The following is an 18,720-nucleotide window of genomic DNA, read 5'->3' on the forward strand; positions in this document are numbered from 1 at the left end:
GAGTGATGGAGCCTGTCCCAGCTAACCGCAGGCAGGCGGCGGGGTACACCCTGAACTGGTTGCTAGCCAATTTCAGGGCACACGGAAACAAACAAACAGCGGAACTCACAATCACACCTTGGGGCAATAATCTCATTTGACATGATGGTTTTGGAGTTGCACGTTCATTTGCACCTGTGTTGTATGCGTGTTACTAAGTTGTTGTGAAGTCACATCATAATTTTGATGTATGGGGTGGACTGGTGTCTTTATGCAGCTGACGACCTCACACAGGTGCATCTGATTCAGGATAATCCGTGGAGTGGAGGTGGACTTTTAAAGGCGGACTAACAGTTCTTTGAGGGTCAGAATTCCATCTGATAGACGGGTGTTCAAATACTTATTTGCAGCTGTATCACACAAATAAATCGTTAAAAAAAAAAAAAAAAATCATACATTGTGATTTCTGGATTTTTATTTTCAGATTTTCTCTCTCAGTGCAGCTACGATGAAAATTATAGACCCCTCCATGATTTCTAAGTGGGAGAACTTGCAATATAGCAGGGTGTTCAAATACTTATTTTCTTCACTGTAAATCCGCACGCAAACCTGTTTTTTGTGGCTGACCATTTCCTTTTGTGCTAAGACGTCACAACTCTCAATTCTCAACAAAACAAGCTTACTCAAATGTGGCTAAATGTAAATGTAGCAGGGTGTTCAGATGCTTATCTTCACTTTATAAGGCCAGTTTTTAATACTGATGAGGCCAAAAACCTCGGCCTTTGTCCAGGAAGAAAAAGAATGACGAATAAAAGCCTACTAGAACATCTGAACTTTATTTGGGCTGAATCAGACACACCTTAAATGGTAATGGCAATGGCTGCACTGACTGACTCTATGGTATGAAGAAGCCTCAAAGTGAACTTTGTCATGATTTTCCTATTTAAGATTACAGCCTAAAGATTAGGGGGAGGTAAGAAAGCATCAGGAATCAGCCCCGAGCCAATTCCTCTTCAGGGCGTTCATTTATACATGCAGTATATACTAGTTGGGATGGACTTCACATTCCATTGGCAACACGGTGGAACAACTGGTGACAGCGCTGGCCCCACGGTTCTGAGGACCGGGGTTCAAATCCCGGCCCTGCCTGTGTGGATTTCATGTTCTCCCCCGTGCCTGCGTGGCATTCCGGTTTCCTCCCACATCCCCAAAACATGCAACAATTGCCCCAAGGTGTGATTGCGAGTGCGAATGCTCGGTTTGTTTCTTTGTGCCCTGCAATTTGTGTTTATTGAAACGTTAAAAGTTTTTCACAATATGCTAAAGGCTTTGGCAAACACTAATTGGAGGAGCCGTGAATAAATGACGTAGAGCCTACAGCTAGACAATTCACCATCTGCAGAAATTAAAAAACACCATGATCAATGATTCTGAATATGGAAACTAAGAAGATTGTCATTACAACATGCGCCCCAATGAAAACAAACAAAACAAGGAAAGCCTTGGTACTGGTTTAAATAAATTTATTTAGGTCACCGCACAATCTATACAGATCAAAGCAATAATTGACCACCACAATCCATAAATCATTATAATTTCTTGTGTCACAACAGAACATAGTGTTGTATGTACAATGGAAGACTGACACAAAAGACAAAACACTTGGCCAGAATATAGAAGAATATATATACATATATATTTTTTAACAACAGCAAACGAAACCAACTATAATACTAGACGAATTTGTTACATTTGGTTCCACTGTTAAAAACTACATCATGTTCATGTCACGATTGCATATTATATATTATCAGGTCAAAGTCTGTCAACAAGGCCATTGATTTTTATCTTTAAATATTTTGCTTTTAGACAGTGAAGGAGAAAGCATACAATACACCGTAAAATCTGAAAGCAATATAATAACATTTGCCAAAACATTTTTATAGCAATAGTGTAAATATCCAACACAGGTCAAATCTATATGTATTCATTCTCTGTCTTCTCACAATTGTTTTCAGTTAAACTCTATCTATTTACATCATATTCACATCGTGGTACATAATAAATATGAATAGCAGTACCGTCGTGGTACACAGCTCTATTGTCATAAAACTATTAAATCTATAGCCAGCTCAGTGATATTTTGGGACCTGATTCTAAGGTTTTCAAGTTCTTCGTATTGTACCCTGAAAGTGTGGAGGTGGTTTCGGCACATGTGTATGACACCAAAGGAAGGAGGACATCTAATATTGACTGCTTTAAGACAAGGGGGGTGAGCACAAAGTTTGAATATTGCAACCAGATGAATGGACGCCTCAAAAGTGTCACCTAAGATAAGAGATCGAACATTTTATTTAGTGCGCAGCGTTTATAGGAGCAGTGCAAAGAAACGACACGCAGTCATGTTAGCTTTGACGCAGATGCAAAGACGAACGGTGTGCAAAGGTCGGGAAGTACGCTGGCCATCGCCGAATAAGCCAAGTGCGGCATCCCACTTAAAAGCTCTTTGAGGGACAATTAATTTATGCTTGAATCTCATCTCTATTATCAGTTCTTCAGACCAGTGGTTCTCAAACTTTTTGGGTCCTGGAATATCTTACAGGGCTTGGGGGTGGCATTTTTCTGACACCTCGCTCATAATGCTGAGGCTGATTACCACAAGGTATACCCCTAAATAGCATAGGAATTAAAAATGCACTTATTTTTGCGAAAAAAAAAAGTGTTATCATTTAAAAAATATATTTTGTTTGGAGAAAAAAAAAGTTTTGTCATGATAAAAATAGTTATTTGAAGATAAAGTTGTAGTAAAGTTAAAGTTGAATAAGGGAAGAAACTCATATCTTACAATACAGCGGCGCTATCAGATACAAGCGATGTGATGTACGAGTTTTCATGATAGGAACTGTCATTCAGGATTTATGTTTTTGCTTTAACTGGCAAATAAAAAAAATCGAGATACAGTATGAGCACACTATGGTCACAGTGAACTCATCTCTCAAGCGGTGGTTTGGCAGATACTGAAAAATTATTGAGAAAAAAAAAAAAAAAAAAAAAAAAGAGGCTTCAAGCTGTTTAATGGCACTCCCACTGGAAATTTGTGGTCAAATTTAACCTAACACAAATAGAATTACATGTGTATTGCAAGCTACCACATAGCTATGCTTTAATTCTGTTTAGCTTAATGCTAAAAAAAAACCATGCAAAACGCCACAGAGGGGCTAACGAATAGCATCTACACGTGGCAGCGTAACCATATCTGAACGCAAACAGTGCATCAACACTGAAACAAACAATAAAATACTCACAAGCATACAGTATATTCTTTATCCCCTGCGAAAACCATGACAAAAGTTCAATCTTTTTTGTGAAACTCTTCTTTACGTGTCTACTTATGTTATAACGGCCCTGGTGGCCAAGTCATGCAGACCAGAAGGAGCCACAAAAAGGTGGAATTCTTTATCTTCTATGATGCTACTACTAATGTTTTTACGGGGTATTATTTTATACGGAGTTATTTCTTTCAAACGCATTCCAAAGATTTTTGGACGAGGCTGGGAAAGATTAATGCGATTTTTCCTTTCATACAATGGGGAGAGATGATTTCAGATACAAGTGATATGAGTTACAAGCATGGTCACAGAATGAATTCAACTCGTCTTGTCCAAAAAAAATACACCTTTTTTTTTCTCCTGAGGCGCAACTAGAATTCATTTCTGTTATAATATTGGTCTAAAACAAATAGATAAAAAGGAAACATTTAGGCATGGACGTCATATTGCTGTGATGTATCATCACAGTCATATCAGTGCTTTTTTAATTAGCAAGACACTAAGGTAGGGAGAAGTAATTATTTTACTATGCTGCTTTGACTGGACCTCATAAGTGGGCATACACTTTTTTTTTCTTAAATGATACAACATAATTCATTAAATATAATTTTGCAGCAGATCTCTAAGCTACAGCTCACTGACCCCCACCCAGTTTGAGAACCAATTCTTTCTCCACAGCAGAACCCCGGAGCGGTTTCCACGGTGGTGCCTTCAGAGCATGGCTTCTCTCTACAATGCAGTACACTTTTGTACCACTCCAATGGGATCAGAGTAAAGCGGGGCCTGCATGCACGGAGCAAGCGTCAGCCTGTGGGGTCACGTGACCCAAGGAAAAGGTTCAAAAGGGCAGTGCAATGCCTGGTGTCACGGAGTTCAGATCCATTTTTAATATATTTAGAAATATATCTCCTTAGGATTGGTTAAAAAAATAATCTTGTGAGAATAAATAGCAAATTAAGAAAATACTTTGAATGTACTTTTTTCTGAAATAATACTATATTACCAAGCGAATAACAATATAGAAGTCAAACAGACATACAGTAATAGAATATTTATATCTCTTATTAAACTGAACACGTGGAGAACAATATAGACGATTAAGGCATTGAGTGGGACACAGACATTCGTCCTCTTAAAATAAATAAACTCACCAAATATAGTTCTATACTGTGAATGTCACACACTCCTCATGGTAACAGTGTTCACTGACTGAATTGGTGCTCCATTTTACACACACACACACACACACACACACACACACACACACACACACACACACACACACACACACACACACACACACACACACACACACACACACACACTTACCCTCAGCTAATTCCCCAACATGCATAAATGGTGGCCTACTTTAAACATAGGTGTGTATGGGTGTGTGTGTAGCGTCGAGGTTGCATGCCATCTCTCGGGGTTATCGAGGTAAAAGGGGTCATGTGGAACGCAAGACAGATGACTGCTTCAATCTGGAAGAGAGAAGAGACAGAAACATTTATTTGACACTTTCCATCAAATAAGCAAGCATGTTGCACAGGTCGGAAGCATTTCAGCAATGGTCATTATTACATTATTACAATGGGATGCAGAGTGATGATCTTTGTCAGGACGCTGTATTGCTATGGCCACCAATTGAGCAGAAGATGACCAATTAGAAGCTGTGAGCATGGCACCCAGTGAAGTGCGGGGCTACACTAATTGTGCAATAATTACCGGATGTACTTTATTTGCAAAAAATGGAAACTTCGACCTAAACGTACATTAATACAATGCTTGTATGGAATAAATTATGTTTAAATTTTTTCAGGATAACACGAATACCTCGATAATATGATCACAAAACTAAATCGGGGCTAAATCTCTGCCTTGAAGCATCGCGGTGTCCATTTTCCCCAGACAAATTATTCCTGATTTAAGCACTAGTGATGGGTAAATGACACCTCGTCCCCAATTGTGTCGACACAGCGTGTTAGTGTGTTGTGTATCCTTGCATGGTGACATCTGGCGGACTTAAAAAAAAAAAAAAAAAAAAAAAAAAAAAGAATTAGAGTCTTGTTTGGGTCTACTCTGTATGACTATTATATTAATCCCCCTGTAGTTAAGTCACATGCTATTTGATTATATTAGTACCATGTGTTTTTGTATAAATTCTAATATTAATAGAGCACTAATTTCCTTTTTTCTCAATTAAAAAACACTGACAATTTCTTTTTTGGGGGGGAAGGCTTAAACATATAGCATTTCCATGAATTTAACTGCGGAAAAATGATACAAGTAAATGGAACAAATGAAACTCACATCTCAATAGAACACTACAAATCTAGAATGGATTGTTGTAACATTCTAGTTCCATCAATATACAGCGAAGAAAATAAGTATTTGAACACCCTGCTAAATTGCAAGTTCTCCCACTTAGAAATCATGGAGGGGTCTGAAATTTTCATTGTAGGTGCATGTCCACTGTAACAGAGATAACCTAAAAAGAAAAATCCAGAAATCACAATGTATGTTTTTTTTAAAGATTTATTTGTGTGATACAGCTGCAAATAGGTATTTGAACACCTGAGCAAACCCATGTTAATATTTGGTACAGTAGCCTTTGTTTGCAATTACAGAGGTCAAACGTTTCCTGTAGTTGTTTGCACACACTGCAGGAGGGATTTTGGCTGGCCCACTCCTCCACACAGATCTTCTCTAGATCAGATGGGTTTCTCAAATAAATCGCTTAAAAAAAAAAAAAAAAAAAAAAAAAATCATACACTGTGATTTCTGGATTTTTCTTTTTAGATTCTTTCTCTCACAGTGGACATGCACCTATGATGAAAATTTCAGAGCCCTCCATGATTTCTAAGAGGGAGAACTTGCAATATAGCAGGGTGTTCAAATACTTTTCTTCACCGCATTTATCATTCGCAGCTACATGATGATATAAAACAGCTTGTATGTACCCAGACATGCTTTGATTCCATAGTAGGCAACAAGGCTTGCTGTCTAATCTGCGCTGCAAAGGATATAATCTCATTGGAGCCAAGGCCAGCACTACGCTGGCCACGCACTTATGGAGCAGCTCACACATCTATCTGGAACATCCCAGCCTACTTTATCCCGCCGCACACTTACACAGCACACATATGCACACTATGCGCACGGACCGGAAAGTGTGGCACAATTTGCCTGCTGTGTTACATTACATGCGTGGCTGTTTTCCGCGGTATCGAGTATCAAGTGACGTGGCCCTAATGTGCTTGGATACGCATGTGTGCAGCACATTTCTTTGAGAGCGCATGTCCAGTTCAAAAGGTTAGCGCTTTGATGAAAACGCAGTTCATTGAGGTTGCTTTCAGACTTGCAACCAATGGTTGGTTTTATTCAAAACTTTTGTTTGGTGTCCCTCTTGTTAGACCAAATTAACTGGTCCCTTGGTTTCAAACCCATTAAAGCTGTTTGGACGCGTCACCCACTATAGGAAACATTTTTTAAAAATGTACTTAATGATTCAAATGTATTGAACTACATCATCAATACCTCAATATTCCCAAACTAAGTGCTTTAAAAATGTATTTGGGTTGTTATACTGCCCCCACGGTGCCTGCCGAGAGGCCTGAAATCAGCTCATTGGAATTCCTCAATCTTATTTAAGTCACTAGCTCAGATCGCCACCGACATCTCCACCCAGCGCTGTCAACATTAACACGAGTTCTCTTGCAAATGGTTGGGTTGGATCTTCTACACGTCTGCACCAATCAGAGGAAAGGGGACGGTCTTAGCTAAATATGGCCAAAGCAGATACAAAACTTGCTGAAACAGAAGAAATAGCTGTCAAACGTGCGTTTTCTGGACACGTGTATGACAAAACCAAATTGTTTCTTAAAATGAAATTCAGGCTTTTTACATTAAGTTCATGTCAGAGAGTCACTCTATGGAGGTTTAAATACAATTGGACTGTACTGAACAAAGGTACTATACTGGATTAAAAAAAAAATAAAAAATTGCAACATGAAGCACAATTTGAACAGTTCAACTCACTGCCACTGACAGCCGTAGAGATCAAATATGTTATCATGGAGGGCTGGCAGTGAAAGTTAATTCAGTGATGTTTCTCACATACCAGTAGACTATAATTACTCTTAAAGTTACCAACAAGCAACTTTTGGCTCATTTTGTTTGGTTTTGCGCTGTTTGTTTGTCTCTTATCCCTCACTTACAGCAAATCCTCCTGTTGAAATTCCTGTAACCATTAGGGATGGGAATTCACTTTGGGTTGACGCTTTTTGATACCCTTGAATTTGAAAACTAAACGAACCAGCAGGTTCTACTGAGTCAGTGGTGTTGAAATAGAAGGGGGTGGGGGGGGGGACCTGAATGCAAATGTTGCTAATCTTCCTGAGGAATCCCATAGTACAGATAGCATTCTCTTTCGGCTTATAGGGGGGCCAGATGGTGTGTCCGTCCTTACCACAGCATAGAGTAACTCCATCCATCTATCCATCCATTTTCTGAGCCGCTTATCCTCACAATGGTCGCAGGAGTGCTGGAGCCTATCCCAGCTGTCATCGGGCAGGAGGTGGGGTACACCCTGAATTGGCTGCCAGCCAATCCCAGGGTACATATACACGCTGACACCCATTTGCATTCACATTTATAGTGTCACTGAGAGGGGACTGACCCCACATCGCCTGCACCAAAGCCAGTTACGGGTAAGTTTCTTTCGGCTTGTTCCGTTAGGGGTCGCCACAGCGAAATGCTCATATTTGTTTGGCACAGTTTTTACGCTGGATGCCCTTCCTGACGCAACCCCCCTCGGGGACTGGAGGCCCTAGTGGGATACCTGGTTCATTGAACCAATGCGCTAACTCACAGGTGTCAAACCCAAGGCCCGGGGGCCACATCTGGCCCACCACATGATTTTATGTGGCCTGCGAATCCAAACCTACAGTGTCAATTTCCATGATTCTAGTAAAACTCTGTACTAAAATTTCAAATTGTCATATGTTAGAAATGATAAAGTAGAGATATTACAAGCATTTTTGTGTTACCAAACGTGAATAGTTGAAAATACATTACCCTTGATTTCTGATTCCAAAACTAGTTCATAAATTGATGATGTAAATATGATGAGATGACTAAATATTTTTGTTTCACAGTCATAATGGCCCACTGAGGGAAACCGGAACTACGACGTGGGCCACGAGAAAAATGAGTTTGACACCCCTGCTCTAACCACTGAGCTATGGGGCCTCAAAGTCAGGTAAAAGTACCACTACATTATCAGTGACCCTTTGGAACCTACTCTTTGAATAAGGAGTGAAAATACATGTTGTCATATAATAACTGCATTAAATGTGCCATATTTTACCAAACCAACTTTTTTGAGAACTCTGGATACAATACCGACTCTATACTGCTCCAAAAAACAGGTGAAACGTGAATTAAAATTGCCAATGCATTCTTGAGTTCCAGACATTTTCTTCTGAGAAGATGGAAATCAATATATTTCAAATGATCAAAATGAGCAAAGACTGAGAACAATTTAGGACTGAATTGTTGACATATACCTCTCTTTTTCTCTTTCACCATCTAAAATTGTATGTGGCTAAAAACTAGGCCGTATAAAAACCTACCGTCCTTACTCCATGCAGTGGCCGTTCAGGGAAATTGCACTTCCTTCCTCATAAATAACTTCAACCAGTTCTACCAGTATAGCATGCAACAGGGCATGAAAGTATGCCGACAACTTGGAAAAAAAAAATACATCGTTCCTGAAGTGTAATGTGTGGGCGTTATTTGAGTAATGTGTTTTGCCATCTGGCACCAAAGCATGTTGTGTTGCGAGGCTGCGGTAGAACGGAGCAGATTCGCTCCGTCGCGGCCCACTGCCAGCTGTTAGAGAAGCCGCTGGGGGTCTCGTACAACAGTGTCAGTGGCGTTAGCCTCACAGGCTCCTTCCCTCACAAAAATTCATCCAGGGGGACCGGAAAGTGTGGCCCTGGTTTGACTGTTTTTCAAGCACCACTCTATGGCCACAGAAGTGCGTTGCCCACTGAATTTCAAAGGAGGGAAAACGGTCCTGTTGATGCGATTTAGGGTCATAATGCCAGCTCAAAGGCTGATTCTCAGCAACCCCGCAAAAGCATGTGATGTCCCGATCACTAGAAAGAAAGAAGCCGTGAAGGTGGCACATGTATTTGTTTGCTACTTGAGGCCGGATTTTAACAGCTTTCAGCAACACTCCTCTCACGTCTCAATTCTTCTCAATTTTGAACCTGATTTCTCATTCATTTTTAAAATCTATTCGTTCGTCATCATCACACTTAGTTCACAAAACTCTTCTCAGTGATATGTTAAAAGTTTTGTTGCACTTTCAACCAAAGCAAAAAGTGCAACAAAAAAGGTTGCATTCTCTATGTTTTTGAGTGCAATGGTATATTTTTCTCATTAAAACACACCATACATTTTCTTTTGTTTTTTGGGGAAGGCTTTGATAAATTAATGGCATTCCCACTCATTTCATTGGGGCAGAACAAATGAAAATCATTAAAATTTTATATATATATATATATATATATATATATTAATATAGCTTGCAACGTAACTAAAAAGAAAAGCCAACCTTTTTCAGCCCACACTAATATGCTCAAAATCTCACGATTGGATTGGGACAAGGCTATTAATTACCATCCTAGTATCCATCCATCCATTTTCTTAGCCGCCTATCCTCACAAGAGTCACGGGGAGTGCTGGAGCCTATCCCAGGTGTCAACGGCAGGAGGCGGGGTACACCCTAAACTGGTTGCCAGCCAATTGCAGGGCACATAGACAGACAACAGCCACACTCACAATCACACCTGGGGGCAATTTAGAGTGCCCAATTACTGTTGCATGTTTTTGTGATGTGGGAGGAAACCGAAGTGCCCGGAGAAAAGTTGGCTCCACACAGGTGGGTCCGGGACCGCAAAACTGTGATACCAACGCTTTCCAGCTGATCCACCGTGCCGCCACCACCCAATTAATAATAATACATTTTCATCTGACTCAATGAATCAGTGGTTAATTGGTCGACTAAACGATTCTAAAAATATTCAATCACTGCCCCTCGACTAAAGTTCTGTCTTGCCTCCACCATTTCCAGCCACAGTAATCATCTGCAGAGATGCTTGATGGTGCAGGAGTCAGACATGGCGCGACACAGCAATAGGACGGAATCTCACAAACGAGCCATCAGGTCTGCCATCCCAGTAAGTGTTTTTGCTAGTTAAAGAGCAGCCATCTATTCCACTTATCTTCCTGCACAGCACCCAATACATACAGTGACCCCTCCCCTTCTGTTTTTCTTACTTCTGCTAAGTGAAGGGCCTAATGAGGCAGAAGAGCAGGGTTTTGCACATCTTTTCCCATTATGCATGAATTCATTCTTGTTCGTATCACATCAGCCAAGCAGCAAAACAATTGACTAAACATTAAACACTTACCCCAACAATTTTTTTTCCCTTCAAATGCTCAAAATTTTGTTAGTTTGCTAATTATATTGATTGAACAAGGTTAATTATATGACCTAGTGACTGGCGTCAAGAAAGTATGTTGAAGTGATAGGTTCCAAGTGAAAAAGACATACTGGATGTCAGGGAAGAGCAAGGTTTTTCTTTTGTCTGGTGGTAGTACCGGTTTATTAAGCCATTGAAGCAGAATATTGTCCAATGAGTTTGAAATCATATTTAAGTCTTTTGTGACAAGGCACCTGGGGACTGGTTAGGGTATCTGGCTCACATTTCTGAGGACCCGGGTTCAAATCCGGCTTCGCTTGTGTGGAGTTTGCATGGTCTCCTCATGCCTGTGTGGGTTTTCTCCAGGTACTGTGGTTTTCTCCCACATCCCAAAAACATGCATGGTAGGCTCACTGAAGACTCCAAATTGCCACAGGAGGGAATACGAGTGTGAATGGTTGTTCATTCATACGTGCCCCGTGTTTGGCTGGTGCACAGTTCAAGCTGTACCCTGCCTTTCGCCCAGTTTTGGGGAGAGAGAAAATGAGACAATTTCTTGTTGTCACATGGCGTAACAGCCACAAGGTGCGCGCTTAAGAGTTAGCTTATGCACCATTGCTTGTGTGTCTTAGGTTTCCCACATACAGTAAATTCCAGGCAGGACAACACCCCACTGACTGGCTCCCGTGTTGGATGAAGGGCAGGGAAGCTCAATCATGTATCACATTTGTACTAAATTTAAAACAAATAACTTTGGTATGATTATGTTTAGGGCAAAGAGTTGGGGCAAGTTTCCCAAAACATTTGACCCAAGTCACGTAGTTAAAAGGACATGCTACCCGAGACTATGGAAATGTGTGTAAATTTTAACCTCAAATAACATAATATTAAAATTGTCTTAGAAAATCTCTCCATCATTATTGTGGCATTGAAGGAAATTAAAAACATTTGGTGGTCCAGACTGACCTGAAAGAGGAGAGGTTTAATGTGATTTGACTTTGGACAGTGAGACAAAAAAAAATGTGTATGATTTCAACTGGATGTGTGTACATATGTTTTTACTTTAGTCTCGTTATTGCCCATTGTTGCAGTGACAAGAGTTGCATATTTTTTGGGCAAAAAATGTGATTGCACTCCATCAGTCTATTATGGTTGTTAAAAACATGGGAAACATGTTTATTTGCTCAGGATCATTAAAGCCCAGAATTTTAACCTAATAAACTGTTATGACTTGTTGTTCTTTACGATTTGTGAGGTTCATTTTTAATTCATAATTATCAATAATATTATAAATCCCATCCCATCATTATTATGAGAAAGAACATTGTATTTTCAGACTTCTCTCTTCATTTATAGTTGATGTGCAGCTGTACGTTTTTCGAGGTAGTGAATGAAACAGAGAATTACCAAATGCCGCATGGAAACATAACCACTATTTCTTTCCCTCCTTGCCTTCAAGGACTTCATTTGTGCCTGATCTCACATGTCAGCTCTCAAAGTTCCACATGCTGTGTCTAGCCTTTGAGTGTCCACAGAAACATGTGAGCCCACTGTGCACAGGTTCAAATTTCACGACATTTGGCCCTCTCCGTTTCCGACGGATGCTGGTCTGTTTTGTTCGTTGTGATATTTTGGGAGCGTATCGATCATATGGTGGGGGGGTCCACAAAGGTCACATCGATGTGCAACAAACACATCCTTAACGCCGAGCCGGATGAAAAACAACAAGCTCGTATTACTTCGGCCCAATGACGAATCGTTTCACAAAATCTAATCTCGACGAGGAATTCTTTTTTTACTGTCAATGACAAACCATAGAAACGTGTTGCTATTATTAGACCCTTTTAGCTATTATAGTCATTAGTATTATTATAATAGCGAATATTGCTATTATCGGAGAACAGAAAAGTAGTCGTCGCTCCAAGTCATTTTGTTGAAAAATAACTCTTGGGTTTAATTAAAAATAAATTCATTCTTAGAAATTATGAACAAACTGTACTGCAAGTGAAAGCACTGGCGGATTACACGCGCAGCAGCGTCACGCTCACTCACAGGGTTGTTTACCTCACTGTTCTCGGCGCAGTCACGTTTCACAGCAGCTTAGTGCGGCCTTCATTACTGGGGCTGAACGTTAGGATTCAGCCACGTTTCACATGCCTTTTCATTGTGAAAATACATAAGGTGCAGCAAGTGTCATTGCATGCCTCTAGTTTTGTCATGAAGGCCCTATCTAATTTCAAGATTTATACGACGGCCACAAAAATAAATTACAACAAACAGTAAGTCATCAAAGGTACAGTTTGGAGGAAGAGCACAAGGACATTGAAAGTGCTGTTGTGGAAAAAGAGGTTTAAAAATGTTCATTATTTTCACAAGTCAGAAATTAAGGTCTTTATTACCAGTTGTTTACTTAGGATTACTATTTCATTATTACTGTTCTCGGTTAATTATAATAAGTGGGTTTTATATTCAGCATTATTGAGGCACGATCAGTGAGTTTAAAAAAAGAATAACCCATCCAATCACAAGATGGAGGAATGAGTATTTAAATTTCCTGGTCATTTACTGTATGCACCGAATTGCTCCCAAAAATAAACAAACAAATAAATAAATAAATAAATAAATAAATAAATAAATAAAATAAAATAAAATATATATGGAAACTAAATGTACTTCGTTCATCTATTTATGCCAGTAAGGCATCGTGACAGAGAGAGCAAATGAATGATCTTCTATTAGATGGAAGTAAGTACATACAGCAATTCATGTACCTACTTTGTGTGACATTTTTGTTTGTTTATGTGGTGCAAGATTTTTCATTGTAAATATGTATTGTAAAATATGTGCCTTGTCTAAATAAACATTGTAAATAATTGCTCTGGTCAAATCACATATTCTAATCAGTCGGGTTAAATCAACATTACAGTAAAACAGAAAATGAGTACTAACTTACTGTAATTAAATTTCTTCCCCCACACTGAAACTCCCTTTTGTATTTAAATATTCTGGGCACACTGGCGAAACGGAGTTAACTGTTATTTGTGGAGCCCATTAAGAACATCATTGATCGGATCTGCGAATTATGACAGTAAAGCCAATCAACCGATTAGCATAAAATGCTCATGATCGTCCAATACTGATTCCACCAATCAAATCGGTGTGAAATTTAATAATAGTATGACTCAATGAGAAGGTCTTAGGATGATCATACATCAACACTTTCTGTAATTTATAACATGACATCTAAAACACTTTGTATTTTCTTCTGCCGATAAGGAAGTTAACATTGTAGAATTCCTAATCTCCCTCTCACAATTGATTTGCGCATCTGCCTTTTTTTTCCTCTCTCCGTTACAGTATTCCTTTCATTGCTTACGAGTTACAAATAAACTCAGTAAAGCACCTAAAGACTATCTATTCACCAGGTACTACATGTGAAAATCGGCGGACACTTTTTGACGTATTTAACTGTTGCAAAGTCCAGCAAAGAAAGTTAAGGTGAAACGTTGCAAAAATAAAAAAGTCTCACCTTTGGCAGTAGTTGCAGACTCCTTGAAGCCCAAGCAGACATATGGCGTGCTGTGTAATCCATGGATACCCTGTTTGCAGCTGTTAGTCGGTTTGAAGACAACCAGTTCATCACATTTGTTGTCCAGGAGGTTCAAGGCAATGTAGTTCAGTTTGTTTGGGTAAGCAGCAGAATTCTGCCGGTTGACGGGACTGCCGTACTCGTCATCAGAACCCTCGCTGCTCCGCGATGAGATGTTCTCCACGGAGCTGTGCCTCTTTCCGGTCTCACCGCGGGCAAACGAAGGGAAGACCGGCGTCACAGTGGTCGTAGAGGAGAAAGTCTCAGAGCTGTGGCGTCTCCGTCCTTGCGGATTGGCGCGGATCACCTTGGCAGAGGAGTCAGGGTCGAGTACAGACGAAGAGGGAGCTCCAAGGAGGAAGACACCAATTCCTTCTGGAACAGCTGACTCCTCCAGCGAATGCCTTCTCCCTCTGTCGCTCTTGCTACTAGAGAAGCCAATTACAACAAAAAGGACACTTAAATCCAACACAGTATTAAACATCTTAGTATCTCTGGGCTGAGTATCAAATTCTGACTGGATGATAACTGAGAGAAAAAATAACCAGACTTCACAGATCTTGGAAGTGCATTTATAACACAAAAATTTCTTATTTTGAAATATTTGGGGGAAAATACAACTTTTTCCACCGAATGCGTTGGAGGTACATGAGGATACGTAAACAGAACAAAAACCCACCGGCACATACCACTGATGATAACTTTTAGCTTGAAACTGACCCATGCCTAGTATTAATGTGTACAATTTATTATGATAGGAGAAGCCCATTTAGTGGCACTGTACTACAATAAGCCATTAGCTTGTGAAATGAACTACTTCCTCAATATAAGACACAAGTCTTGGGCCCTAAAATGGTGAACTTCCTTTGACTTGTGGTCATTCCTGAATCATCTACAGTCCATGGTTAAATAAATAAATAGATAAAACACAACCAACATACCTTGTAGTGTTTTGAGGAACAAGCTGTGGAGGTGAGCTGGTCATCCCGAATGTCATCTCAGTGTAGTCATTCCCACCCCCATTTCCTTCTCCTGGCTCTGTTTGTCCATCCAAATTGTACACTTTATCCTCCTGTGAGCTGGGACACAAGGATAGGTCAAGTACAGCAACAGTGTCATCTTCCTTTGGCTGTTGCAAGGCCATCTCCAGTTTGATGAAGGAAGTCAGACAGGGCCTCCTAGGACCCTCGTCACTGGAACTCAAAGACGACGACTGGCTCTCTGTGGACTCCGTTGAGGGAGGAGAAATTCGAGTGCCACTGAAATCGATGTTAATGTATTCTCCGGGACTACGGGGCTCTCCGGTTAGGGGGTATTCGTGCATGCTAGGCAGGGTCCTGAGAGTGTCGAGGGACAGCTTGTTTGGTCTGCTGAGCCTCACTCTGTGGGTTAGGTTCTGACCTAGGCTCTGTCTGACTGGGGAAGCTGTTGAAGGACTCAGCGGTGAGTCTTGAGTTGCAATAGGTTGCATTACAGAATAGTAGTCCGTATCCGTTGTCCTCTGCCTCAAACTGTGAGGGCTCATCAACACATATTGGTTGTCGTCATCGTTCTTGGAGGCTTGGACATTAGCAGGGATTGAGAGGAAGCTGGGCTGGTAAACTGATCTGTTGGATGTCAGCTCTCCAGTCATTAAACCCATATAGTCGTCAGGGGAGGGTTGGAGTGGAGGTAGGGTTCCAGGTGACATGTTCATGTATTCCCCATTCCTGTCCGGGCTCTCGATGGAGGACTTGGAGCCGCACCACATTCTCATGTAGCCGTTTTCCTCCAGTGAGATGCTGGATGGGGAGCTGGTCTTGTAGCCCCTGCTGGTCACCCCGTGAGGGTGCACTCTCGGGTTAACGATCTGCTTTGGTGCAGACACGCACATGGGGCTCATGGGCACGTAGTTGTCTACCTTTCCAGATTGTGGCGCTGCACCTGCAGATTGTGGCGCTGCACCTGGAGTCATGGGCATGTAGCCATCGTCACCAAGATTACTACTAGAGCTTCTGGATGAACCAATCTCTATGTCTCCGTAATCTTCTGGATAGCAGATTTTAGGTGAGGCAGAATGAGAGTTGTGTCCATCACGGGCCTGGATGAGTGTGTACTCATCCAAGGATGCAGAAGACAGCGGCGTCACTGCTTTCTGTTGATGTGGCGTGGTGAGGGAGTGGGTTCGCTTCCTGTAAGCTTTATCCATCCCCACCCCTTCACCACCTGTCCTTGACTTAATGGCATTTGCAGCCACCATTAGCATGTAGCCACAAGGGTCACTCATGTCACGGGACGAAGGGGTGCTCGACAGGGAGTCAGGGGTGTCGCTGCGGGTCAGGGGGAGGAACTTTGCTTCAACTGGACTACAAACATAATCATCACACAACATGAAGCCGGTGTCACTGAGGGAGCCAGAGGTGCTGCAACTGAAAGACTGTCCACCCTTGTTGGGAGTGGAGAGGTTATACCGGGGAGACATGCTGATGGGGATGGACGCGGCAGGGGGGGAGTTGGACACTGGCATGGACAGGTTGTAGGATGACTCGAGCATCCTGCATGTGCGTCCGTTGCTCAGAGTCTGGGACCTGCTGAGTTGAGAGGCAGCGTTTGGACTCACAGCTCTTCCATTCACAGGCATCGACATGGATACTGGCCGCGGCACACTTCCGTCACCCTCGCTGGAGGTTCTGACCCGGCTAGATGAAAACTTCCTCCCTGGAGATGCTCCGGCTGCGCTGGCTGTTCTGGATCTCCTCACCAGGCCCGTCTGACTTGGGGGCAAGTTATTGAGGTTGCGCCGCATGGGCACCGAGATGGGGTTGGTGCTGGCTGACTGGCTTTTGCTTCTGGGCCGGAACTCGGAGAGCTCCTTCATGGCCTTCATGGCTTCCAGGATGGTCTCGTGGATGTTCTGGGCGACCACAGAGTCCTCGGCCTGCATCCAGAACTCCCCAGCCCCAGTTACCGCTGACCGCCCTACCTCAATGAAGAAGAAGCTGTCAGAGTGGCCACATCTCCTGATGTTCATGAGCTGTAAACATACAGCAGCCGTATCGGAGTTAAGTTTCACAAAACTGATGGTTCGGCTGGACAAACAGAGCCTATAAACTCCCGTGAGGTTCTTCACTTGACCCAGGCCTTTGGATTTTAAATTGACCTGCCATACCTCCTTGTACGCCGCTGTCGTTGGGCTAACGACTCCATAGTTGGCCTCTTCAAAGCCGACGAGGGAGGAGGTGGAAGCGGGGCTGTCGTACACCCTCCCCTCTGCAACGAGCTCACTGAGAACCACATACCAGCTCTCCTGCTCCTGCTCGCTGTCCGCAGCCACGGCAAAATACTCATCCTTGGTGTAGAGGGCGATCAGGTGTTTGTGTTTGGCGTCCGCTCGCTTGTTGACGCAGAGGCAGGAGTCCAAACTTATCACCCGTTTGGCAGCGCCCTTGTTCCGCCATTTCTTCTCGCTCTCGTAGTACTCCAGTCGAGCCGGCGAGCGGTCGGCGGACTCCCTCAGCACGAAAAAGCGCCTGTGCCCGTGTTTCTGCTTCCTCAAGTAGCCATACTTCTTCACCCCATTAATAAACAGGTGTTCCACCGCCCCCGGGGGACTTGCCATCGCTCGTCACTAAGCAGTCCGGTCAATTCGAAACGGTCAAATTCAATATTTTACGACGCTACTTGCATTTGATCCATAGCTTAGGTGTCCGCTGCGGTATTCAAAGTATAAAAGTACAACAAAAACAACAACCACAACAACAACAAGAAAAACACACTGCGAGGAAGATTCCCCTCGGACTGGTCTGATTGTGGAGAAAAACAACATGTGACGCGCTGCTCTAAAACCAGAAGAGAACACTTGAGTCATAGGGGGGCCCGTCTGTCAATCATCCAACACCGAGGTCGTCTATTGGCTTTCTTGATCGTTCAAACATGGCAAACCACGCCCCTCGTACGTGCCTCCAAAAGGGCCGCCGAAATCCATTCAAAATTATTTTTTTATTCAAAACACAGTAGAGGTTCCGTCCAATGATAGCTACACAGATCAATAAACCTTTCAAAATGATGTTTATATTGAATGAATTTGATACAATAACATTGGCACGAGCGTTTGTAAACAAGCCTGACGTCCCAAATGTTATATAAGCATAGTGCTGGCGTATTTTTAAACCAGTGAATAAACCAGTCATCGTATTTCAGTGCAGCACATCATATGGGCAAACGGTTTATCAGCGACTGCATTTAACTCAACTTGGTTGCAAAAAAAGAAGAATACTGCAATTGGAAACGATTGACATGTGCCACTTGACAAGCCTAAAGATGCATGGTCTTGCGTTACATACGTCATAAA

The 18,720-nt window shown here is 42.0% G+C and overlaps 1 protein-coding gene across 1 annotated transcript; it reads right to left on the bottom strand.

Moving 5' to 3' along the window:
* Positions 1-1,487: 1,487 nt before the first annotated feature.
* Positions 1,488-18,212, bottom strand: LOC133509775 (insulin receptor substrate 2-like). The gene is made up of 3 exons (XM_061837126.1): positions 15,332-18,212; positions 14,331-14,818; positions 1,488-4,789 (listed from the first exon to the last, which is right to left on the bottom strand). Exons 1-3 carry the CDS (start codon positions 17,986-17,988, stop codon positions 4,785-4,787), a joined length of 3,150 nt encoding a protein of 1,049 aa, XP_061693110.1. The 5' UTR covers positions 17,989-18,212; the 3' UTR covers positions 1,488-4,784.
* Positions 18,213-18,720: the final 508 nt, after the last annotated feature.

Source organism: Syngnathoides biaculeatus, chromosome 2, assembly GCF_019802595.1.
Source record: "Syngnathoides biaculeatus isolate LvHL_M chromosome 2, ASM1980259v1, whole genome shotgun sequence".
In the NCBI taxonomy this organism is placed as follows: domain Eukaryota; kingdom Metazoa; phylum Chordata; class Actinopteri; order Syngnathiformes; family Syngnathidae; genus Syngnathoides; species Syngnathoides biaculeatus.

What these genes read in the sequence shown, in the direction of transcription:
- LOC133509775 (XM_061837126.1), bottom strand. Translation starts at nt 17,988, where the DNA reads ATGGCAAGTCCCCCGGGGGCGGTGGAACACCTGTTTATTAATGGGGTG. An exon ending in GTTCCTCAAAACACTACAAG is followed by an intron (nt 14,819 to 15,331) that starts GTATGTTGGTTG and finishes TGGCTTCTCTAG; the next exon opens with TAGCAAGAGCGACAGAGGGA.